Consider the following 25,892-nt stretch of genomic DNA (forward strand, 5'->3'; position numbering starts at 1 on the left):
TAATCATCTTACAAAGGAAATGTCAAACCTAGTCTTGCCTTTGAGGAAATAAGTTTTTTGTTTGTTTGTTTTACATGGTACTATACTATGTCTTATTAAAAAGACAAAGTTGATAATCAATCGGTAATGAGAATATAAAAAACTACAGCCCTTTATCATTGAATTTCTGGTAAGACTTACTATCCAAAGGCCCAAGAGATCTGGAAGCACCTGCTCTGAGCTAAACTCAAGCAGATACAAAACATTGCACATAGAAAGACAATGACTTTCTAAGGAATAAACACAGCCAAAGTAATACACACAATTGCCTCAAAGATACACAAAATACCAATGTAAAAGGAACTTAGAGGAGAAGGTGCTAAGTCTGCCTCATAGTCTGTCTGCCAGTTATGGGATTGGTTTATGTATATAGTTTTAGGCACTTCTGCCTATAATTATTGCAGAGTACATAATTAAAGTTTTAAAAGTGAATGCTCTGTTTTTCTCTCTCTTTTCAAATGAAAATATTGCAGTTACACAAGTGACACGTTTCTTTATTGCGAATTAACGACACGCACTGAATGCACCATTTAATACGTTTCCCAGCATGCCTTGCAACGTAGGACCGGTTGCATATGCGCCACTTATTGTAGACTGGAATTGCAATTACACTCAGCTTACAGTTGACTTAAAAGATTTATTAAAGCTCACTTGTTTACTGTATGTATTATTCCAATATTTTATCGAGTTAATGAAATTAATGTTTTGCAGGGAAAGTTCAGTCAGTGGAAACTGTCTCAGCTGGGAGCATTGCAGGATAACAGAAACATACAGCTTATCAAACCTGCAATAAGTTTATTATTACAGCATTACTACAGAATAAAGATATGAAAGTGAAATGCTTCTAGAAACAGTAACTTGAAACAGTGTTTACCCTTCTGCCTCACCTCCACTCAGTCACCTGACCAGCGTGACTAGTGCTTCCATATGGCACACAGCCTAGCTCTTTAGGTGATATTTTTACACATGATAAGAATTCAAAATTGATGTGTTACAGTGCTGTGGAACACATATCAAACCATAGTACCATTTTTTAAAGAAGGGCAGAAAATTGACTGTTAGAAATGTCTTAAACAGAGAGAAACTTTATTCAATAAAACAACCATCTATAAAAAGAATTATTGCATCATGCTGGGGATTGAAGTGTCCAGATGTTTGCAGCTTCATTTCCCACAGGTTCAAGTATTAACTCCCAAAACAAAGTTCTGTAATGCACTGACTGCAGGCAGTTAGAGTCTAAGTGTATCACAGAACTTTATTTGGAAAGCCACAGTGCCACCTCACAGGTTTGTCCTTGTGTGGAACCTTATCCTCCTCATGGCATAACGCTCTTTCAACCTGCACACTTAAAGAAGAAGAAAAAAAAGCAAGGGGGTGGGGGGCAGACATGTTAACTGTGTTAACTACAGCACCTAATGTATAACCAACAAAGAAAACAGCGTGCTTCATTTGGACGCTATAGAACAAGATGCAGCTGGGTGCTTTATGAACTGGGCCCATTGCTGTTAGGTGAGACTTCTCCAGAGTCACACAGGCAAAGCCGGCCAGGTGGATTCTCACACAGCTCTAAGGAAATAATTAATTGGCTTAATATCATTTGGTTAAGTGCAGAATTTGATCCAGAAGTAAACCCTCCCCCAAAAAAGATCCTTAAAGATATTTACTTACCTCCTCAAGCTTGACCATCTGGTTGCTTGCAAAGTTAACATATCAACCAATCTCTGACTTGACGAACATGTTTGAAGTTTACAGTTTCGGTGGTATCTTTATAAGGATTCCTTAACTCCTATGCCAAGGTGTCATCAATTCAACCTGTTGAGCTTCGAAAAACTTTCTGAACTAAACAGGCCAAGGAGATGGAGCTATTTACTAAACAATGTAGATAAATATGACAGCCACAAGGACAGCAAAGAAGGCCATCTGCCTTCCACGAGTTATATCAGTTTTATGATAGTTGGGGAAACTTGGCATTTTATCAGCAATCAACTGACAGCAACTTCAGCCATGCAAAATAATATACAAAAAAATAAATGGTGTAAGGTCAAAACCACAATCTTGACAATGATTTTTCAAAGAGATGATACAATAGAGACACGGTAAGTTCTGCTAGTCATACTATACCTGATATAGGTAGACGCAAAAGAACAGCTGCAATCCAACACGAGGGGAAAACAGTCTAGAGCACAAAAAAGCAAAAAGCAGAAAGCGAGCTAAGGACATTGCAGGCCATGGCTGTAGATAGACAGTGCAAACGGCTGTTTAATTGCGGTTGATGTCCGTCTGCGGACTTGCAGCGCTCTAATCGTAAGGTGACTACGGCCGCTTTTACCTTTTCTTCCTCAGAGCTGTGCAGTTCACTATATGCAGCTGGAAGAATGTCGACGTGGAGCTGCCAAACGTGAACGCGTGTTCATGTCATGAGCGCGCACGAGGGAGAGAAGAAAAAAAAGGAAAAAAAATAGGCTTTTTAGAGTAATTTCACGCAGTGGCACAGTGAGCTGCACTTTAGTGCGAACTTCTTCACACATGGGTGTTCGAGCCAGGACTAAGTCTGTCCTACTACCCTGACATATTTCTAAAGCTACTCAATAAGTCTCGATAAGACTCTTTACGCAGATGAGTCAAAGGGATTCAAATGTAATTTACTGCAACGATCGTCACTATATGTTGCCGTTAACATCCATCTTAAATGGTGCAGAAGCGGCTATTGCTACACTATTTAAAGTCTACCATAAAGGCAAAGCCTTCTTGGAAGTCTCTCCTGTCCACCAGCGTTGAATGTAGCGTCCTTTCATTTGGAAAAAAAAAAGAAAAGAAAGAAAATAGTTTTTCTGCCAGATTTCAGTATAAAAACACCATGGTAAAAAAAAAAGAGAAAAAGAAAACATTCAAACAGTTTTTCTGGGTCTTCTTTCAGAACATCTGCTATGTTATCATTGTTGATGTTAAGGTGTTATCTTATCGTTGTAGTTCCTCAATGTTGAGCCACAATTTACAATAGAGTTGTTCTAGATGACCTTAATCTAGATAACTACAGCGCCAGGGATGTTGAAAGTATGCAGACAGCATACTTAGCTGGTAATACCAACAGTTATTTAATGCTGTAATGACAACACTCAAAACTATAAAGGGTGCTTTAGTAGCAAAAATGTTCTTAAGAAAAAATTCTTGACCCAAATGGATCCCTTTGCTGTGATATTTTTGTTATTATATAATCTAGCCATTGAAAGTTAGATATATTTCACATACTTTTAATCGTGTGTTAAGGTAAACCCAACCTGCATCTACAGATGCCAGTGACATGCAATGGGTTTCCCTCTGTATTAAAGAAGGAAGAAAAAGAAAGTTGCAGGAATCAGAATTACTTGAGTACAAGACACAGTACTCAAAATTACTCTTTGTAGTCAAATGCAGCACAGCACTGAATCACATTCTAAACTGTGTGCTTCATCTATATACCTGAGTAACATACTACTGAACATATATGTATAACCAAATTCAATTAAGCGTATGCTCCATTATGAATAGATGGGTACATTCTGTCCTTATGCCAGTGGAGGAAAGCAATTCGAATTACTTTTCTATTTAGATGTTTATCTAAGTATGTGCATGTTTTCTTACTCTCAAACTATAAAAAGAAGTGCAAAGGAAGTAGTGCTAGTTCTGGGGTAAAATATATATTTTTTATTTTTTATTTTCTTTGACGGTCTACATGTGATTAGAACCAGGATGTTGTGACACAAAAGTGGAATCAAGAAAAGGCTTTTGAGTCTTTGAAGACCAACAATGTGCTGAGGATCCTCACTTTGTCAACAAACTTGTGAGAAAATCATTGAAATGTTTGGGAGGGATTTGCATATTTCTACCTCTGTAGTGCACAGCATTAGCAAACTACTCAAGCAATCAGGAGGAAGCTGGTGTGCAAGCCTAAATTGACACCAGTGATCCCCGATCCCTCAGACATCATCGAGATCTTTGATTCATCAGTAGGTGACATAACCACATGGACAAACACATGGAGCTACATTCACAAATACAACTTAAAACTTTACCATGCAAAAAATCAGTCTTCTGTTAACTCTGACTGGAGGCGGCGCCAACTTTCCGCCCCTCGAGGCATCTGGATCGTCAGACAGTGGAATTATGTACTGTGGTCAGACGACTCAGTATGCAGGATCTATTTTTTTTGGAAGAAACGGATGCTGCGTTGCTCTTCTGAGACAAAAAGGACCAAATAAACTGATTTCAGCAAAGTCAGGCCCTGTAAGAGTAAGGCCGTGTATCCGTGTTCTAGGTAAAGCTCCTTCAAGCTTATGTGATGGCAGCACTTGGTTGAGTAAAAAAGAGAATACTGGACTTGCCTGCATGCAGTTCTGACCCGTCTCTGTAACTCACACACTTTTTTTTTTCTGATTCTGGGGCTGTAGGTGGTTGTGATGCCAGCAAACTCACTGGCCTTTCCCAGTGAATAGCTGACTCTCTCCACCGATAAAGATTCTTCATATTTGAAAAGAAAGAAAGGATTGTGACAGACTCTGACACCTAAAAGTTATTAGATGCTTATAACAGCCTCAGCAAAAAACTATTTTTGAACTACCATAGCATACATCAGTACTATCCATCCAATTCTTATACTTACTTTATTCATTTCAGGGTCTCAGAAGAGCTGGAGCCTGTCCCAGCTACTATACTTTCCTTTTAGAATTCAATAGTCTGTATAAATATTGATTCAGCGTGTAATAACATATAATGAGTGGGTATAATGACTACTACGTGATATGGAAAGTTTACAATGTAGGTCTTTTCACAACTTTTTTGTGAGGTTCTCCCGGTGCCAGTAAATGACTTCCAGGGGACATCTGGGCCCCAGGGGCTCCGGCTCCATGCTGCCACGACCACCAGCAGAGGGCGCTATGCACCAAACAACACTTTGGGTGACGACGTTTAATAATCGATGACAGATTATGTATTTCTGTTATTCATCTATCCATCAGTTTATTTGCTTGCTTCTTCATTTGATGTAGTCGCCTTCAGGCAGCTTGAAATGAGCGGTAGACATGACAGATGTCGGCTACAGTTTGCACAGCCAACGGTTATTACCATGTTAAAACGCACATAAGCATGTTGTGTAATTTCGCCGCTTGGTAGAGTTGGTGTAAAATGCCTTAACTGGTTCCACGCGCATGCTCACAGAGCCCTTATCTCCAGCCTCATAGGCCGCCTTGAGTGGGACGATCCCGGCGCCGCCGCTCGGTGGGCAGGGCCACACAGGCTCACAAGGTCTGGTGGAAGTAATATTTCTCGAAACTCAGCTGCTGCTGCTGTGACGGACTATATTGGCATCGGACCGCTCGCCATTTTAATCTACCATTCGGGGACTAACACTCATTTATCAGTTATAAGGCAATTTTTTTTAATTGTCCCACGGCAGGACACCTCTCCATGATGATGGAAATAGAGGCGACCCACTCCAGTCAACAGGTAAATAATATTTATTATCGCTGGAAGAGATACATACTGTCTGCCCACTTCCCTTCTTATACAATCAGTGAGGCAGACGGACTTCAGGTGCGCTTCTTATGTTTCTTACTTCAAATAAGGCAACTCACGCCTTTGTGACAGTCCACTTATTACAGAGTTAAGACTTTATAATGTAAATATCAGCTGTGGCGCTGCCGGGAGTCGCTGCAGTGTTTACTTATAAAACATTAAGGTTTCTGCAAGTCATCCACTTGTGACGTTATTCCCCGGCAGGAAATAAAGCCCGTTTTTTTATTTAGACCTCGCTGACATGTCCGTGTTGTTGTCGGTTTTCCAGATGAAATTATGTTGTTTCTGTCGTCCTGAGTGAGGTGAAGTTTGGTCAATAGAAAAGCTGAACTCTCAAACGTTTTCTCATAACTGTGTCCCTCCTCCTCCTCCCCCCCATTCCTCCTCCAAGCATGTGATCCCCGCATCTGATACGGAGAAGCTTCTTCTAACCGCTGTGAAGGGTTTACTTCAAGCTTATACTGTTTTCTCTGTTGTTGCCGTTCGTCATTCAAAGCGTTTTGTCACGTACAAGACCCACAAAACCCCCTGACTTGTCTTGTTATTTTTTTTTATTTTATTATTTCTTTAGAAATACTCATATATAAACAGAATGAAATGTTTTGGTGTTTTTTTTTTCGTTTTTTTTGACCCGACCCCAAATCTGTAATGTTTGGTTAAAGCTGTCATTTAAAAAAAAAGGGTTTACTGGAAGTACAGAGTTGACTTATGGAACATTTGCTGCTGCGTTTTCGCCGTTCTTGGTCAAGGGTGGACGACCGCTGAATTGTGATGAAAGAATGTGTAACAAACCGCCAGAGTCAGATCCTCTTTGAGACCCTTGTGTTGGCCCCTGAAATGTAAATGAACAACCCACGCTATAAGCAAACATATTTGGTGGGCAGAAAAGCCATTCATTATTAGATGGGCTTGTTGTGAGTCTGTCTTCTTGGTCCCCCTGTTTTCTGTTAACTGATGTGTGAACTGGACATTTGGTCTACTTTTCAAAATGAGGACATGGTCGTTTGACTGGTATAGCTGCATATTGTCAGGAGACATATCTGGGAAATTTAAGTAGTTTCCGTGCTCGTTTCCTTGTTGTGGTGCCAATCTCGGTCTTGTGACATCTGTTACCACAGCTGGCGCTCTCAAATAAAAGAAGAAAAAACCCAAAACAAACCACAGTGTTACACATTTGCGAGACGTTTTTTAAAATCAATTTTTTAATGTGGAACATCCTCTGACTGTGACATGTAAAGCAACCAAAGCACATGTTCAGTGACAGTGAAAGTGCTTCCTTGAACCTGAACTTGTAAGACTTGTCCGATGGGCCTAAAAGTTACGAACAACAGAACAAAAGGAGTTTTTTTTCCCCTTAAGCGTGGAGAACAGCGGTTCACACATCCCACAGAGACATTTTAGGGGACTTCCTCATTCCTGTAGAACCCATAATTTCTGGTTGTGTGCTCACCTTGCAGTAGAGGAGTGTGATTTATTGTTGGCAACCTTAGTAATGTGTAATCCTTCAGTGGTCATGCCGCTGATGCAATACTGAGGCAAAGGAGTTAGTGGGTTCTTATTTTGCAGTGACACAGTTACCGACTGTGACAACAATGTCCAAAAATATGTGCCCGTGACAGGTTGTTTGCTATTAATATTAGTTTGTGAAGGTGTATGCCCACACAATTTAAATTAAGAAACGAATCAGATAAGAAAATATCAGACATTATGTTAAAAAAAAGTTTCACATCCTCTTTATTGTACATTGTTCTGCGGCCTGCTTTATTTCCCTCGGTTCCCATTTGTATTCTTCTAGTCTGGTCTGGCTTCAGAACTGAATATCATGAGGCCTGGCTCATAAGTTATGTTTATAAGCAAATCTGAGGAACAAATAAGTCACATGCTCAGTTGGTCCGTATGTTTGGTTTATGCAACATCCTCAGGCCTTGTGAAACTGTTTCCTTCTGCAAATAAATGATGGTGAAAAAAAACGCCAAGAGGGAGCGCAGTATAGTTTATCTTTCTCGGTGTTGTTTAAAAAGGCAAATAACAGGCAGCCTGTGAGGGGAAATCTACGATAAACAGTACAAAAATATCCTAATAGTTGTTCCCGTGCTGGGTTTAATGTTCCGTATTGAAAGCAGGACTCAGCTTGCTGTGTATGAGAATGTAGGATGAGATCAGTTATCAGTGGTTATAGTTATTTCCTTTCAGGGATAACAGGTAATAATTCAATAACATTTTCAGTTCTACAGCCTTACATACCTCATTTTATCTACATACATTTTAACTTTCTAATGTATGATGAATAACTATTGTATCTCATATCCTCCAATCTCCACAATACGCTATTCTAAAATCACCTTTGCACACAACATTACAATCCAGATTTTACAAGTGCGTTCTAAGATTTTTAGGGCTTTCTAAACCAACTTGAGGTTAGATTCTAATTTAAAACCAAACACAGTGACATTACCTGACTGTTGGAGTTTGAATGGGAGAAAAGAATTCACACCTCAGCGAAATGAGATGGGTAAAAGTATCAGATTAAGCCTTCTGCTGGTGTGTGATGGTAACAAGGGAAACGGAGAAGCCCATTTATTATTCATTCTGCTTCTCCCACTTGACATTAGCGCCTGTGTTGTTGTCAGCGACCAGATACGGAGGGACAGGGTGTGGCAGGTGCAACAGCCACACTTCACAGCAGGGACGCTCATTCTTGCTCCAGCACTGATCTTATTCTCACTGCAGGACTGCACGGCTGCTCACAACTGTCTAAGGCAATCTGCGGTTGTCTTTCCAGGACATGGACCTGATTGACATACTGTGGAAGCAGGACATCGATCTGGGTGCCAGGCGCGAGGTGTTCGACTACAACCACCGTCAGAAGGAGCATGAGCTGCAGAGGCAGCGGGAGCTGGAGGAGGAGAAGAGGCTGCACTTGCTGCGGGAGCAGGAGAAGGCCCTGCTGGCACAGCTACAGCTAGATGAGGAGACGGGAGAGTACATACCTTGCCCGCCACCCAGCGCCCCGCTGCAGTCGGCCGTCACACCCCTCGAGGTTACTCAGGTACAAGCACATGCCATCATTACTCATGTCAGAGGTGAACCACTCCCTCTTCATTTGATAGGCTCTCGTTGTGCTGTAGCTAGGTAACCACCTCATCTAATATAATTACGGAGACACAGGTGGGTCCGTAGTTTTGCATTTGCCAAGTGTGCACCATTAGCTTCTGTACAGAGAGGCCATGTTCTCTTTTTAAAAGAAGCGGTGCGACAAAGGATGCTGAGTGACGCACGTTACAGCTACAACTTGAACTTCTATTGCAGAATGTCGCTTTCACAGAGGAGACCGGCGATGGCATGTCATTTGATGAATGTTTACAGCTCCTGGCAGAGACGTTCCATGTAGAGGAAACGGAGGTAAGCATATCAACTCCACTATTACCACAAGCTAACAGCCCGTAACACAACTTCTAGTTGTCAAATGTGTGTTTTGTCTTGCAGAATACTCCAGTTTGCCTGGACACACCCGCCGTTTCAGTGCCCAGCAGCGGCACCATCATGATGTCCCCCGAGCAGCCGGCTCTGTCGCCAGCCGCCCTCTCCTCAGGTCAGCTGACGCCGCCACAGAGGATGTCTCCAGACTTGGAACAGGCCTGGATGGAGATTTTGTCCCTCCCTGAGCTACAGGTATAATACATGGCTTCTACTGCCGCAGTGGCAGGGCGCTCTGCGTTGTGGAACAAATGCCCAAAGAATGCATGAATAGCAGGAGCCTGGAATTAGTGGACAAACGCTTTTTTTGTTTGCCCTGCGAGAATGGGGTTCACATACATGTGACACAGGTGCGCACAGCTCAGTCCGCTGTGATTAGGGTTCATTGTTGAGACAATTTAAAGCATTAGAGAGACCTTCACGTTGCAAAACCAGAAGACATCTTGTTTAGAAAGGGTGGGGCGGTCTTTATACCTTTGCTTACTGGCTGAAAGGTGAAGATTTGTGTGAGTTCTTTTTCAGTAGCTGCACCTCATATTTGCATTTGCTTATGGGTGGAGCGGCATGACATTTGTTGCACTGACCTGCCACTGGCTCCACTAAACTACACTCCCAATGATAACATTAATTTATCTGGCAAGTTATTGATAAGACTCGCACGGGAGAAAGGAGAGTCGTTCGGAAATGAGTTTGGATTCTGAAAAGCTGCTTTGTGGATATACAGTAGTTGGTTAACTTTATTACAACATGAATTTGGGACTTTTGAACAACCAGATGGACAGCTAGTCTTAGATATCTTCATAAGATACCATGTGCTGCAACCAGCTCGTCCAGTATTTGACACACCTCAAACTGTAATAGTCCCATGCTCCACTGGACCAGGCCTCGCCAACCAAAAAAACCTGTTTAGTGATTTTAACAGATACACAATTTTTCCACTTTCAGGAATTTATTTAAAACGTTTTTTTTTTCCAGGTTCCGGTGTTGTCTGGGGATAATGGCTATCTTAATACCACTTTAAAAATGTGCCAAGTAGGCTACATTTTATGTAGGCTGTAGGAATTGATTAGCGTTTATTTCCCCATTTTCAATGAGTAATTGCTCACTATTGCATATGGATCCACAGCAGCGGATAAAATAAATCTTGACATTCCTTTTACTCAGTTTGATACTTAAATTGTAATTTCTGCCTTTATTTTTTTTAATCTAATTATTATTAATGTTCTTTATCTTCCAGCAATGTCTGAACATGCAAATGGAGGACACATTGGAAACCACAACTTATCCTTTTCCAAATGGTCCTGAAGTACAGAATCCAAACTACCCAAACCATCAACTCATCCATACTCCAACTTTTTACCCCACGACTAGTCTCACAGATGTGAAAACAAACAGTTTAAACGTTGGCCCTGCAGAGTTCATGAATACATTTGATGGCTCCGTTTCCAGTATGTCTCCATCTGATGATCTGAGCCAGATGACAGTGGACGCGCCTCAGTTAAACGCAAACTTCAGTCCAGAAAGTTTCTGCGACATGTTTTATCCCAGCACTGTGCTTGAAGAGAGCAGCGGTCAGCACAGCGTGGAAGGAAGTGAAAGTATGTCCGACACCCCAAACAAGGCCACTTATATGCCCACGGAACTCCACAGCCTCTCGCCCGGAGATGCACTTGACAGAAGCAAACAGAATCTGACAGTAGAACTTCCAGACTCAGATTCAGGAATCTCAACTAACGCGAGCCCAAATGCTAGTTCACCTAGCAAATCTGTGTATGGAAGCGGGTCCTGTGGTTACAGCGATTCAGACATGGAAGAGATGGACCACAACCCCGGGAGTGCAGAATCTGACTACTCTGAGATGTTTTCATTAGATTTCCAACCTGATGATTTTGTGCCTGTAATACCAGTGTCTGCGCCAACTGATCAGTCCCAGCATCTGGAAAAAAAACCCAAACAGCACAAGGTGGACCCCGCTGAAGAGGCTGGTCACGACGGCGCTCCTTTCACCAAAGACAAATCGAAAAAACGCTCCGACATGCGTCTCTCCAGAGACGAGCAGAGGGCAAAGACCCTCAAAATCCCTTTTACCGTTGACATGATTATCAATCTGCCCGTGGACGACTTCAACGAGATGATGTCGAAGCACCAACTGAACGAGGCCCAGCTGGCCCTGGTCCGCGACATACGCCGCCGCGGCAAGAACAAGGTTGCTGCGCAGAACTGCCGCAAACGCAAGATGGAGAACATAGTCGGTCTGGAGACTGACCTGGACTCGCTGAAGGAGGAGAAGGAGCGTTTGGTGAGCGAGAAGAGCAAGAACACGACAGACCTGAAAGAAATGAAACGGCAGCTCAACAGCTTGTACCTGGAGGTCTTTGGCATGTTGAAGGACGAGAAGGGGAATTCTTATTCCCCGTCACAATATTCCCTTCAGCAGTCGACCGATGGCAGCATCTTTCTCGTTCCTCGCATTAAAAAGACTTTTAAGAGCGAAGACAGCCACTTATCTCCGTTGTAACGTGGTACTACATCATCATAGGATCCTATGCAATAACTTTGTAGTCACTCAGCTTTTGGCTTCAGCAGCTTAGCAGAACTATTGTATAGTTTTTGCTTACTTCTCTTGAATGTTAATATTTTTGATATTTTACTTTTGTACTCCAATATCCTCACAGATTCTTTAACCAATAGTCTGTAAATATAAGCATCACCTGCTTTTGTGATTGATAAAAATGTTACTGTACGTGTATATATAAATATATATAAAAAGCCTATTGTATATATCATATTTCTGTATGTTAATGACTGTTTCAATCATTACTTCTTTTATAACTTTACCCTGATTTGCTGCCTATTTTTATTTTTATCCTGACTTCTATGCTTTTCAATAAACTATTCATATAACTAAGTATATGGCCTTTTCTTTTTTTTTTTTTTATTAATCTAAAAACACCAGGTTGAGTTGTGTACTTTGGCCACAGCCCATAAACTGATTGATGCCAGATGGATCTATAGTCTATGGTGCTGTTACATAACTTTCCACGTGCTCAAGTCAGTCCTAGACTTGAAGGCTTTGCCAGAGCTTACAAAACAACTAATAAATGGAAACGTTGACGTTAACACAATACTCACCAATTTCAACCACTTTCATAATCTGCTTGTCTTTTATTGGAGTAAGCTTGTTTTCACAGTAACCCAAATCTTTTAATTCTGTGAAACTGCTGGCAGAAGAAATCACACCCACCACATTTATTATGTTGCACAACAAAGCGTACGATTGTGAAGCTGGAGTAAAGTATGCTCACTGTAAACCATGCATGACAACTTCACAAAGGAGCGTTGGGTGAGCATAGTCAAAGCTAAAGCCCACGTCATCAATATGGCCTCTGCACACACTTTCACACACACACACAGACGCTACCTTTGATCACCCAACCCCATTATCTGCACGCAATAATCAGGTGAAAGGGGTAACAAAATCAAGGGCTGCTGTTATAAAAGCAAATCAAACAATAAAACAGATAACAGTTTTACTGTGCAATTCCACATCTTTGATAGCACTGCGGGGGTTTTGGAGCTCTGTTCAGGAGAAAAAAAAACAACAACAAAAAAAAAAAAAACACCCACTGTACGGAAAACATTTTTTATTTAAAAACCACAAGTCAAACTTCACATTTACATATTTGGCATGAAAATCGAAGCTGTTTGTCAAACTGAGGTGTGTTTTGTCACGAAAGCATTTCAGTCCACAAATGGCCTTGCAACTGAGAACTGAAGGCACAATTTCATGAAAACGACCTCGAATCTCGACCTCCCTAAAACCTTAAAATAGGGTCTCAACCTAAGGTAATTAAAAAAGTAAAAAAATAAAACAAGTACATAGATAAATCCTAAGTGAAAAATATGACAAACTGCAAATGACTTTTTACAGAGATGTTCTCTAAAAGTTAGAACAGCTGCATTTCTTTTCCCCCTTTCAGAATGTCGACTGAACACACAAATGACTAAAAAAAAGAAAAAGATCACTTTCATCCTTTTGCAATTTCCTCTTTGCTCCGTAGATGTAGTTTTTCTGACGTTAGACGAATCTTTTCGACTCACTAACAATGTTTTCGGGAGGACGCACTTTTTATTTGAGCAAAGCTCTGTTAGTTTAGCACGAAAAAAGTCCAGCGCGACTTAAAAAGCTTATTAGAAGCCCATCGGTAGCCAAAAAAAGTACATTAGAAGACAGCTTTTGTAGCAAAAGCTGGAGTTAAAAGGGCTAAGTGATGAGAGAATGTTGAGGATTTCCATATTTCTACATTTTAATACTGCTATGTAGACGATTGTGTTTCAATTACTTTTAACAAAAAAAAAAAAAAATGCATTTTTTCTGTAGATGTTATCAGAACATCAATGCATTTGTTTCGAATGTCTTCTGATTTTGGGAGTTTGGACGGGACATTTGCACCAGCTGTGATTAGCATTACTAATATCTGACAAACCGAACAGAAAAGCTTCATTTTATTTGGGATTTCATGACACTTTTGCTCTGCCTAGAGTTTCTAGACGAACTTATTGGCAATAAGTTACCATGACAACGAGCTTTTGTAGGTGTACCAAGAAGCGGAACGAAAAACAGATTTGTTTCAATAATTTTGTTCGAAAGCTGGATGTCAGCCTCCCATCTGAATGTCAGAACTCTCATGTCTCGCACCTTATGTAATCTCAGTGTTGACTGTTAAAATCACAATATGCAGCTTGGGAAAAATATTTTTAAAAAAAAACAGTCTTACCCATCCAGAACCTTCCATGTTATCAGGTCTTACAGATTTTCAGCAAGAAGAGAATGCCCATTTCCACATCTGTAAATCAAGCAAAGTGGTTACTCTTACCTGCTCCATCTTCTCAAGTCAGCTTTTGTGAAATATTCGCTCCCTTTTCTTGTTAATGTCTGACATCTAGAATTTGCTGGTAAAACTGCTGTATCTCACTCAACAGGATCTCCAGTGTGTCCAGGACCTAGTCTTTCTTCGCTAGCAGCAGCTGCTGGAGACTTTAGCTAGCCTTGGAAAAGAGATAGATGCTCACTACCAGGCACGACACTTCAAGCTTCCTCCATGGGCGTTGTGCTCGATGCTGCCTTCTCCCTTCTCTCTCAAACTGCTGACTGGTCCACTGTGCTGGGGCTGAAGGCGTCCTGTCTGACAGTCATCTGCAATCTTCCACACTAGCGATGCTGAGGCCCAACTGCAGGTGCTTGTGGCATTTAAATCCTACTTCCTCAACACTGGCATTAAGCTGTGTATGGGCCCTTCCCTAGGACTACCCAAAACTCCCTTTTCATTGACCGTGGTAGAAGTAAAAGCACACAATACGGCACATATACATACACACTACATTCACCCACAGATATATTAATAATACTGCCACAGGTGGGATAGCTCTGAACAGGCTGATGTGCTACACCAACGTCACAATGAGCAGGCAACATATACAGTAAATCAGGAACTCATTTCAACCTTTTCTTACCCAATGATGCACTGAACCTCAAGTTACTTTACTACACAACTTTATTCGGTCTTTTTCTACTAAATCAAAATATTTCAACAATCTAGAATTTGATTTGAAAGGGAACAGGGGGTGTGGGGGATTCCCTTATTTCTAATCCAGGCTGTTTATATCCGTTGACACTGGTACTACGAAGGATTTACACACTGTGCTTTACATACAAAAATCAAAATACACTTGAAACATAATAACTTCAGAAAGAAGAAACGTGGAAGTCTAGCTTACCCAAGGGCCTGATTTAACTATACTATCTGACAAAGATTAAGTGGCCTGCAGAAAACTAATCCATAATATAAAAAAAAGGAAATGGTTCAATTCTGACTTAAGATAAAAAGAAAAGAAAACACACACACATTACTCTTTATCCCTGATACCACAGGCACGATACACACTTCAGACGCAGAAAAAGGAAAACTTTCTCAGGAGGGAACATCTATCACAATTAGGGAAGGGCATCATCTGCACTCATGTCTTGTTCATACAGTCCTTCTTCCATTAACTTCTCCGATTTAGCTGCAGTAATGTCTGACATGTGTGTCCCTCTAATGCTTTCAGATGACTGCCTCAAAGTAACCTGCAGCTTTCCTGACAATTCCTTTTGCTCATCTCCTCGCCTCTCCTGCTAAGAACTGAAGCCTGTTGAATGGATACAGGATAGAACAAATAGTTAATCTGCACTTTCATGGGCTCACTCTGTACTGTGCTACGAGGGTGGTGTGAGACTGAATGCAACTTACCAGAACATGAAATAATTAATACCGCCGTGAGCCATAGCCTCCGCCACCGCCACTGGAGCCATAGCCACCTACAGTTAAAAAGTGACCGCCACAAAGTTCTTCTGTTAATTCACAGGCGCTGGCGCTGCTCTTACTTGACGCATCATTTGGAAATCTGACTGCAGCACAAAGATTTGGAGGGTAAAACTCACCACCATAGGGTCCACCTGAGTTTCTGCCACCAAAGTTATTTCCCTTCATGGGCCCATAGTTTGACTGCTGTCCGCCATAATTCCCAAAGTCGTTGTAATTACCACCACCTCCGTATCCTACAAATGTAAGCCAACTTTAGGGCAAAGCTTTGTTTCTATTCACAAAACAAACCTTTGCAGTTCATAAAATCTTTACCTCCACTATTCCCTCCATAACCTCCATCGCAGTTGCTACTAAATCCTCCACCCTGGTTGCCATATCCTGGACCACCACCTCCATATCCCCCTCGGCCACCTCCATAACCTGGTCCGCCGCCATAATTTCCTCCAGGGCCTAAGAAAGAAAATCAAAATGTTCTTAGTAACGCTGTTCACACCATCAAACTGTTTGAAAGTATGGCCACAGTGCCGGGAGACACTTTTTAATCTGAGCACTGCTGAAAGTTGCTTTTCAGAGCAGCTTACCATTGTCAAAATCATTGCCGTAACCTCCACGACTTCCACCGTAGCCACCTACGAAAAACAGAGTTTAGTAAAAGGTTGGAGCCTCGTGGTAAAGTAGTAAGAGGCGATGGTGTAGTTTCAAAATTAAATGTAAGCAATGCCATGTCATAAAATCCTATTTGTCGCCAGTTCTCTGCAAACGTAATTTCCACATCAGGATAGCTGATTGCCGCTCATAAACTGTTGCTTATTAATAAACTCTATGGAGAATCCTATTACTTATAGGCAAACTTTTACAGTTGATAACAGAACGCAGATCCTTTCAGGGTGCTGCACCCAAGCCTGTCCGTGTTGGATGAACACACATAAATCTAATCTCTGCATGGGATAAGAGCTACTCTGACGGAAATAAAGTGGTGCCATGAATGAGCTTTTTAATAATTACAAAGTTTAACGGACTTTAAGTCTACTTTCATTTCATGCCAGCCCCGTCTTTTTAGTTTTTTTTTTATTATGACGCAGTTATGTTGCAACATTCAGTTTGAATGCCAACTTTGCCCTCCAAACGTTTTGCTGGGACTGATTTTTTGCTTCACCGGATCTGAGTCAAAAGTCTTGATTTATATGGAAAGGCATATAAGAGATGACAAACTAATATGACATGCGTTTTTTGCATGGTAAAGGATTGAGATGTCACTCTAACGTGGTAATACAACCTACCTCGACCAAAGTTGCCACCACCTCCAAAGTTACCACCTCTCCCCATGAAACTTCCCGATCCTCCGCTCCTGCCTGAAACCCAGAAAATGACGAAAACAAGCTTTACATCACGGAACTCACAGCGGCCTACGCTACACACAATAACAGCAGGTACAACCTGGCCTTTTATTTGGAATGCTTACCCCGGTTACTGGACATAGCGTTCATTTCCTGTTTAGACAGAGCTTTCCTGACTTCACAGTTGTGGAAGTTAATTATGTGGTATTTCTGGGCTGCAAGGAAGATGTGGGGAAAAAAAAACAAATACAAAATCACGCACTACTTTTATGTTTAACATTAACGAATTGAGGATTTGAAACAACTGCATACCGACAATTTTGTCGACCGTGTCGTGGTCATCAAAGGAGACGAAGCAGAATCCCCTCTTCTTCCCTGTCGAGCGTTCCTCCATGATGTCAATGCATTCAATCTTCCCGTATTTCTCAAAGTACTCCCGAATGTGGTACTCCTCGGTATCCTCTTTGATACCACCTACGAATATTTTCTTTACTGTAAGATGGGCGCCCGGTTTGTTGGAGTCCTAAAACAGAGTGGACCAGTGAGCACTAACCCCCACCAACAATGCTGCAGTAATGTCTGCTGATTAGTTAGAGATTCATATTTTCACCTCTCTGGACACGGCCCTCTTTGGTTCAACAACACGGCCATCTACTTTATGAGGCCGTGCTTTCATTGCATCATCAACTTCGATTACAGAAGCGTACGTTACAAAGCCGAACCCTCTTGACCGCTTGCTGTTGGGATCCCTCATCACCTAGTAGCGACACAATAACAGCAAGGACAGTTTGAGTAGTTGTTTAGTTAGCTTGGTATTTATTGCTTTGAGCCATCCTTCAACAGATTATGATTAAAGTACAAACCACACAATCTGTAAGAGTTCCCCATTGCTCAAAATGGGCCCGCAAACTCTCCTCTGTTGTTTCAAAACTCAGACCTCCGATGAACAGCTTTCGGAGCTGTTCGGGTTCTTTTGCGTCACGGTTCTGTGAAGAAAGAAAGAAAATCAGAGACAATATTACAGCTGTAGAAACTTAAAGCCCATCACGATGTTCTCCTGCAGAAAAGCAAAAAAAAAGTTTCAACACTCAAATATCTGTAGTACAACCAATTAAATGATGACACCTTGTGTAGCCCAGTGTTGATACCTTTTAAGGCAGTAAAAACGTTCAATTTCTTCTCAAATTACAATGTTAAAATACATGGAATACAAGGTGTGCATGTCGAATGTATCAAAAAATGCTGACTTGGCGTTCAAAACAAGACTTAAAACTGACATTCTGACACATCAAAGTAATAAACAACATTATATTGCTAGGACTTGTTGATGCACCTTAATGTCAAATGTCACCTCAATTTCATACTGTTAAAACTATTTCTGAATGAACAAAAGAAAATCCACAAAGACAACAGTAACATTTCCTACGGGTGTCACGCAACGCCCCTACCAGTGGCAGTCCTGAATCCTGATAACAGCTTGTTACTCTGCCTCTGATGCAACTGAGACACTGTCATATCATGTACAACCAGGCAGTCGGATACATACGTCGCACAAACTAAAAATATCGGCTTAATTAAACAAATCAATTCCTTGAAAACAGCGACGGCCCACAATTCGTGTTACTCAGGAGCTATCTTGACATTAAGTTGTAGGCACACACATGGGCCAATAACTGCCATTTATTACGCTTCTGCTCTTTTTATGAACAGAACCTTAATTTGTGTGAATAATGTCAGTCGTATACACGTTCTTACTATTTCATGTCAAAATGGCTGCTCTGAATTCAGGGGAGTTAGCCTTTGACAGCTAGCGATAGCTTATTTCAGGACAGCCGTAGCTTTAGCATCTGGCCAAGACATACATTTTAACGCACATGTTTTGGTCAGTGGTTTCAATTAAGCTAAAGCTACCGTTATCGTTACTATAAGGACCAAGATACAACACGCTGCCTGGCAGCGTATCTCGGTTCGGACCACCTGTATAGCTGACAATATATTTTGACAGCTATTAGCTTAGCTGCAGCATTAGCTTATGAGAACATCACTGAGTCCTGAGCAATTCAGAAGCAATCAATTACACGACCATGAAATGCACGTTCTCACCACTTTAAAATATATGTTAAAAAATACCCGTGGCTTTTATGCATTCGCGTTTTTAATTTGCGACAATTGTCAGCATCTCACCTCCATTTTGCAGTCGTCCATGGGAGGAGATGTCAGGGTGTCACGTGACAAACTCTGCTTGATGCTGCTGATTTCCATCATCAAAACACCAAGCCTATGAAAGCCGCCTTACTCCATGCATACATTATGTAATACATTACGTTATGCACATTAAGACTGTTCTTTTTTTGTTTGTTTGTTTGTAACTAAAGCATAATGTTACGTTGGTTTGTAGATATTCTATGACTGTTGCCTCACGACTCGCGATATAAAACGAAATTTACGCCATCTACTGGTTAAAGAGTAATACTTCTTTAATCATTTTCACTCTGCTGGAACTCAGACTGCAATGACTGAAAATAAATAAAAAAAATCAAGATTTGTTGTCACACTCAGAGTTACCAAGAAGACATGACAAACCCAACGACTTCTACAGAAGCCTGGTGATGTTTCCTGTGGATTCAGCATCGCTGTCATCGACATATGCATGTCTTAATAAGCAACTGCAATACACTGTAGTAGGACATGTGACACATATACATCATCGCGCTTTTTTGATCACTTGGTTCTGGATGGTCCAGTTAAACCGTTGTGATACCATTATGTTCAGCGCAGCCTTCATTTGTGTGGGAATAAAATGTTTAGTTTGCTGTGAATCGTTGTAACCTACTATTTGTAGTGAGTTGTATTCTTTTAAGAAAGTGCAGCACATAAACACGGTATAAATTAATCATTGTCTTGGGTTTCTTGAGGAAAGGTAATTTAGGGTGTCTTTTGGTTGTCAGTTTTTGTTATATGGACCCTATACAATTTAATTAAACTGTAGTAAATCTTCAAAGGTGTGAGGAGCCTTCTGTATGCCAATACCCTTACTGAAGTTCTCTTGTGACCCTAAGCATAATCTCAGCCAGTGTTCTTGTTACTTTAGTCAGTGTTTCTGTTGCACGTTCTGTATGACGGCCTACACAGTGGTGGGGTGGTCAGCACTCTCACCTCACAGCAAGAAGGGTCCTCTTTGAATCTCAGCCTTTCTGTGTGACCTTTCTGTGTGGGGTTCGTATGTTTTCTCTGTGCCAGCATAGTTTTTTTTCTCCAGATATTCCAGCTTCCTCACACCATTGCTATTGTTATTGCTAGGATAACTGGTTATTCTAAATTGACCATGGGAGTGAATTTGAGTGTGCATGACCTGGTGATGAGCTAAAAAGCTGTCCAGCGTGTACCCTGCCTCAAGCTCGACAGCAACTGGGATAAGCTCCAAAACAAAGCATTTTGGTCATTATGCTTTTTCTATATTATATGCAATACATATTATAATGCTCTTTAAGTGACACTTCTGTTGTTAACTTCACAATTTGCCATTGCATGCTGTTGTGCTGTTCAGCAGGAATTTCTCAAATCACACATCCTCAGATCATGACAGAAAACATCATTTCTCATCTATCATCCAATCATTTTCATATTTTTGTATTTGTATAGCTCCATGATTAGGCGAGCACGATCTGTGAGCCAGATGCTACTTTGCCTCGTTGAAGCTGACCAGCATCTTCAAATATATGACAGTTTTATGGTTTAGACAATCTCTGTCATTAACTTTATTGTAGTATGTGAGGAAAATACTGCCCCAATAAAAGGGGTAATATTTTCTGACACTGTTAATGATGATTATTTATGATCAGTCCATAGTTCAAATCCAAGAACAGCCCAGTGATTTGTTCCTTTTACTCTACTGCAATTACTGTATTTGCTTAAAGAAAGTGGCACGTCTTTTTGGTATTGTTGTGAATTACAACACTGCAACGCTATCTGTAACATCATGCAATATTGAGGCTTCTCTTTTACGTAAACGTCTGAAGATGATTCTCCACTTTTAAAAGTGGACCCTGCTTGACCATTTCGGGATGGTAATGACATTGTAAAAATGAAAAGGTCACATATTTTCTGCATATTTGTAGTGCATGTGTGTGCAGCAAGGCCAATGTGATACTTATCTGAAAGCCTGCGCCAGCCGCTGTTGAATTAGAGCAGATGGTCTGGAATGTAAACTGAATTTCCTGCTTGTTTTACACTTTTTTTTTCTTTGTCTTTATTGGAACTGGCAGGGAAATCCAAAAAACATTGGAATACAATATACAGTCATGCATACCAGAGCTTTTGCTGGCATGGTTTCGAAACTAATAGCCCTCTGATACCCACACTAAAGTCTTGTTGCTGACATGATTCATATTTCAGTTATGCATTTTAATAGTATTAAAGCTAAATAAAAGAAAAAATTAAGCTAATTCACCAATATTTGATGATTAAATTGTTCACTTAGTGGAGAATTTGTTTATGCGACAAAGTTATTGTGCAAGGCAACATTTTGGAGGAATGTGTACATGCATTTTAGGTCATGCTACAATCGAGAGGAAAATCTAACTTTCACTCCACAAGTCTGATCTGAGAGCTGAACTGCCATGGTTTTTAGTTGCATGCATTATATGCATTATGGGGTGCTTGTAAAATGTGAGACATTTGAGCAGGTAAAACCACTCAGCAATAAATGATATGGATAGAATTTGCAACCTGATCAGATGCCAGATTAAAATGTGGCAAACAAATCAATATCCTAGTAATAATAATCCAGCAATGTGATAACACATAATGGATATAACACTGAAACGAGCAATTTTGCCTCCAGAGGAGTATTTTTATGTATCACACATTTCACAGGTGTACTTTCATTCAATGATTCAAATGATTTATTTTAAATGCCCTCTTCCACCACTGCCAAATTAATTTGAGGGGAGAATCTATATGTATAATGGTTCAATCTTAACAGGACAAAAATCCTAATATGTTCATTACTGGTTATTATTCCCCTTAAAATTTGAACAAGTTGAATGGTTAAAAGGGGAGAAAAACTTCCGTTATAAGTGCATTTATAACGGAAACAGTAACTTCCGTTATAAATGGAAAATATATAGTTGTGAAGTTTACAACTTTAACTTGTAACTTGTAAACATTTATCTTGGTTAACATTTAACTTTCTGGTTAAGGAAACTGTAGTCATGCATTAAGTGTAACTGTATCCCAGAGACACTTGTGACCACAATAAAGTAATGCTCAGCAATTATCGTGGCAGAATCTCACAGCTGAAAGACTTGCAAGGAGTAGATGAGCTGAGAGAAGCGAGTGCAGTGAGAGCAAACAGAGCAGTATCAGCCTCTTACAGATGTAGTTTGATGGATGCTCTGTGTACACCTCCTCGCCCTCACCTCAGGACAACGTGTTTGTTTGGTTGTTGATCACACCCCTCAGTCGTTGTACCTAACTGCCTCCTGACACTAAGATATATCACTGGTCCCACACACTGCTGCCATCCATGGACTTTTTGATTCTGTGTGCTAGTTGAACCTGCTTTTTTTTTTTTAAACCAAGCATTTAAAGAACCCATTTAGTATTATATATATACATTTTTAAGATAGTTTAGTTGTTATATCACTGCAGTTTAGGATATTCATCAGAACTGGACATGCCAGGCCTTTAACTTTGTCCAGTGCAAGAAAAGTAAGATTTAAGTGCAATTAGCAGTTCATTTATATCAGCTGAAGTAAAAATGAATAAAATTATTAGTTAATGATGCTCGTAAAAAGTCTTGGTCTGCCCTGATTTACCATAAAACTGTACAATCTCGGTCTTGATTGTAACTTTTTTCTGTGACAAATGAGTGATATAACGACCCTCTGAAATAGAGGGGGATGACATCTTCGTCTGGGCTAAAAGGCAGCACTTACTGTAGAACCACGATTAAATAATTAACACAGGTTTTATATCCATTTTACACCTCCAAATTATAGTGTGCCATATATCTTAGAAGAGACCGAAGAGAACCGTGTCAGCAAAAATGTCATGTGTGGTAAATCTTGTGAGGGAGGGGCCAGCGGATGCAAATCATTTTTGCAAGGGAAAGTATGACATGAATATAATCTTTCCCCTTCATTCTTATAAGATGGCGCAGGAGAAAACACACAATATGTTGATATAAACACATGGTCGCGTATTGTATTTATCATTACAGTGTGTAGTTGGCCTTTGTATCACTTTACGCTGAGTACACTGACAGCAGGGCTGCTCTGATTGCGTTTGGTGTTTGTTTATAGGGAAAGTGATCCAACAGCAGGTGGCACCACATTATAATGCTCTACAACACGATGTGTATGTGACAGAATCACACACACAAAAAAACAACAACATGAGATTACTTTCACAAAAGAACTATGAACCCATCATTTTCAGACACAAGACTTTGAATCTTCACAAAGGAACCAGCTACACCAAGACTATGACCTTTCAAGCGAAGGCCTGTTCTGCCAGGGTTTGCTTTTTGCATTAATCATCCTCTAGATGGCGCCATGGTCCATGAAAAGGTTGGACAATTATTTGCAAAACACATCACTTTGTAAATGTCAAAATCTTTTATATATGAAATTATTGTTTCCCCTTGTGTCACATGTCTGGATACTTGATTATCTACAATAATCCAAAATCTTGATTATGGTTGTTGCGTTAGTTTTCATAATTAATGTCATGATGGGGATGCATTTTCATTATTGGCCAGTTAGCTGTTGAATGGAAAAATCACCTTTGACTGTTGCAAAATGATTGATTAATTCAAGACATTACCTCATAACTTTTGGAATATTTGCCAAGGATAACAGTAAGATATTAAAAATGTGTTTTTGCTCCCGATATCTGAAAATCATACGGTGCATGTGCATCTTGTCTTGTGATTTATCACTAAAATGTTGTTGTGAACTTAATGTTCTTCACAAATGCTACCTCCCACTGTCCATTGGGCCTGGGGCATCAAGGCTGACCTTGTCCTGAGAAAACGTAGACTTGGCTCCATGACTCCTCTGGGGAAGCCTGCCGGCCATAACCTGGGTTTGGGCAGACGGACGTACGCAAGTGGAAACTCTGAGGAAATGGAGATTCAGAGCAGGGAAACCAGGGAGTCAATTTAGTCACTGTCTACTACCTTTTCGCATGCAAGTACAAAGCCAGTCTCACATGTTGGTGTTGATGAGAATCTCCCTCCGAGGAATTTAGGGACAGAACAATTCCTAGCATCTGTTTCCTGTTCACTTGCATGCAGGAAACTGAGTGTAAATCACACCAAATATAAATAGAATCAGCATTCAATTTACAGAAGCCAAAGCTGGTCACTGTGGCCTTACATTTAGGTTCTTTCTGTCTTTGAAATGTGTATGTTTGCTTTCAAAAGATTACACTCACTTAAATCCATCAGTCATGAACTGCGTTTGAATTAAAATTTTGAACCAATAACTATGCTTTCCCCCGATCGTGAGAGTTAGACTGAAATTCTTACTCTTGAATGCATTCATATATCAGGTGAATACATTGTAAAGTACGCTGCATTGTTATAAACAGAGGATTTAAGATTGAACGAAAACACTTGTATTTGTCAGCAATGTAAAACAATAATCGTGTCACATAAGTTATTTCATAAAAGAATAACACGAACTGACAAGCTCAATTACTGAAACGTTTGCTGCTTCTCAGTATATCATGATTTATATCGATATAATTTTTTGGAGGACTCGAAGACTGGCTGGACATTTTGTAATGCAGATTTTTGCAGTGATAAGTGGGAGAAATTTTACATGACAGTTCCAGGACTAAAACATCAAGTAAATCAAACAAGCATTTTTCTTTCTTTCTTTCTTTCTTTTTTTTTTCTAAAATCATTGTATGTATCATATTCAATTTAGTATATTTAATAGGTTTTATTTTTAAACAATATATAACTGTCTGGTAAATTGAGCTAGATTTTACATTTTTTATCGTGTAAATTTCATGTTATTTACACTGTGTAGATTTGAAAACAAAAAAACTGAAACAAAAGAGGCTGATGTAAGCTAATTTGTGTTATAAAATCATGGATTGCTCCACTGTTTTTGTATTGAATATGTCCTCATTGTTTCAATTAATGCTTTTGCTGTGGTTATCAGAACTAATTAGTTGTTCAATCCGTCAATGGATTTTCTTGTTTTGTGACTGATTCCTTGAGCTTGATACACGATGACCAAAGTACTTCGCATTGATACCATCAGAGAGGCCTGGACAAAGACTTTTTTAAATTGCAGGCTTTCTCCAAATGCTCTGAGGGAGCAATAAAGTGTGCCACATTGTTTGCTTTTCAATCTATCTCCAGGTGAACTGGCATCTCTGTGAAAACCGTGCACACAAAATACAGACGAATCCAAGAATGTTTTTAATTTTTTTTCTTTCGGAGAGAAAGAAAAAAAAAGGAAATATAAGATGTTATTATCCTAGGAAACAGTCCAGTACATTGGTCTATTGATGTCCAGAGAAGAGACACAGATAGTGCGGTGTAATAAAAGCCTTTATTTACAGCTCTTCAGCAGAGAGCAACAGAGGAGTGCTGAGTTTCCCTCTGGCACTAATTGACTGCCTGCAGCAGGAGAAACATAGACTCTCACCCTTTCTAGCAGACTTCTCTCAGATGTAATAATAAACACTATGTTTTCTTTCAATATACTTCTAAATTCATTGCCCTCAACAGCTAATAGAAACAAGTATTCATTTTGATAACTTAGGAACTGTATAATGAAATGAAAATTAGGGTGGTGTACAGTGTGTTGTTCTGTGTTATCCTGTATCAGTTCACCGTGTAAATGCTGTAAGCTTACAGTGATCTGTGCAGTTCTAAGGCAATTGTGTGCGGTCCATTCAGAGCATGTCCCTTCTTCCTGGGTGAGATATAAAGGAGGGGGCAGGTTAGGGAGGCAGGGTAACCATCTTTCCCTTCCCTTAATTCTTGTGCACGGGCAACAAATGACCACAAAAGTGCTGCTTTCACAGTTTTTCTGTGGCCCGACGTTGAGCTCCAGGCAGAAAGAGACAAAGGAACGGCGGGATGATGAAGTCCCGAGCA

At 40.3% G+C, this 25,892-nt stretch overlaps 2 protein-coding genes across 3 annotated transcripts; one reads left to right on the forward strand and one right to left on the reverse strand.

Annotated features, from left to right (window-relative positions):
* The first annotated feature begins 5,322 nt into the window (after positions 1-5,322).
* nfe2l2a (nfe2 like bZIP transcription factor 2a) lies at positions 5,323-11,975 on the forward strand. The gene is made up of 5 exons (XM_072397019.1): positions 5,323-5,520; positions 8,372-8,638; positions 8,899-8,991; positions 9,076-9,261; positions 10,304-11,975. The coding sequence occupies exons 1-5, from the start codon at positions 5,482-5,484 to the stop codon at positions 11,582-11,584; spliced, it is 1,866 nt and encodes a 621-aa protein (XP_072253120.1). The 5' UTR covers positions 5,323-5,481; the 3' UTR covers positions 11,585-11,975.
* Positions 11,976-12,696: 721 nt separating this feature from the next.
* Positions 12,697-19,045, reverse strand: hnrnpa3 (heterogeneous nuclear ribonucleoprotein A3). 2 transcript variants are annotated; one of them, XM_072397021.1, is made up of 11 exons: positions 18,953-19,045; positions 17,632-17,754; positions 17,379-17,525; positions 17,081-17,291; positions 16,894-16,983; positions 16,712-16,783; positions 16,013-16,060; positions 15,744-15,881; positions 15,548-15,664; positions 15,357-15,424; positions 12,697-13,913 (listed from the first exon to the last, which is right to left on the reverse strand). In XM_072397021.1, exons 1-10 carry the CDS (start codon positions 19,031-19,033, stop codon positions 15,372-15,374), a joined length of 1,080 nt encoding a protein of 359 aa, XP_072253122.1. In that variant the 5' UTR covers positions 19,034-19,045; the 3' UTR covers positions 12,697-13,913; positions 15,357-15,371. The 2 variants fall into 2 exon arrangements, with proteins under 2 accessions (XP_072253122.1, XP_072253121.1); XM_072397020.1 differs by lacking the exon at positions 12,697-13,913 and adding an exon at positions 14,604-15,255.
* Positions 19,046-25,892: the final 6,847 nt, after the last annotated feature.

Source organism: Leuresthes tenuis, unplaced genomic scaffold (genome assembly GCF_036924035.1).
Source record: "Leuresthes tenuis unplaced genomic scaffold, fLeuTen1.0.hap1 SCAF_12, whole genome shotgun sequence".
NCBI classification, from domain to species: Eukaryota; Metazoa; Chordata; class Actinopteri; order Atheriniformes; family Atherinopsidae; genus Leuresthes; species Leuresthes tenuis.

Bases quoted from the DNA above. Each gene is read 5' to 3' on its own strand.
- nfe2l2a (XM_072397019.1), top strand. From the start codon at position 5,482: ATGATGATGGAAATAGAGGCGACCCACTCCAGTCAACAG. The intron at 8,639-8,898 runs GTACAAGCACAT...CTTCTATTGCAG, and splicing joins CACCCCTCGAGGTTACTCAG to AATGTCGCTTTCACAGAGGA. The intron at 8,992-9,075 runs GTAAGCATATCA...TTTGTCTTGCAG, and splicing joins TCCATGTAGAGGAAACGGAG to AATACTCCAGTTTGCCTGGA.
- hnrnpa3 (XM_072397021.1), bottom strand. From the start codon at position 19,033: ATGATGGAAATCAGCAGCATCAAGCAGAGTTTGTCACGTGACACCCTG. The intron at 17,292-17,378 runs GTGAAAATATGA...ACTCTGTTTTAG, and splicing joins AGAGGGCCGTGTCCAGAGAG to GACTCCAACAAACCGGGCGC. The intron at 16,984-17,080 runs GTATGCAGTTGT...TCTTCCTTGCAG, and splicing joins CACGGTCGACAAAATTGTCG to CCCAGAAATACCACATAATT.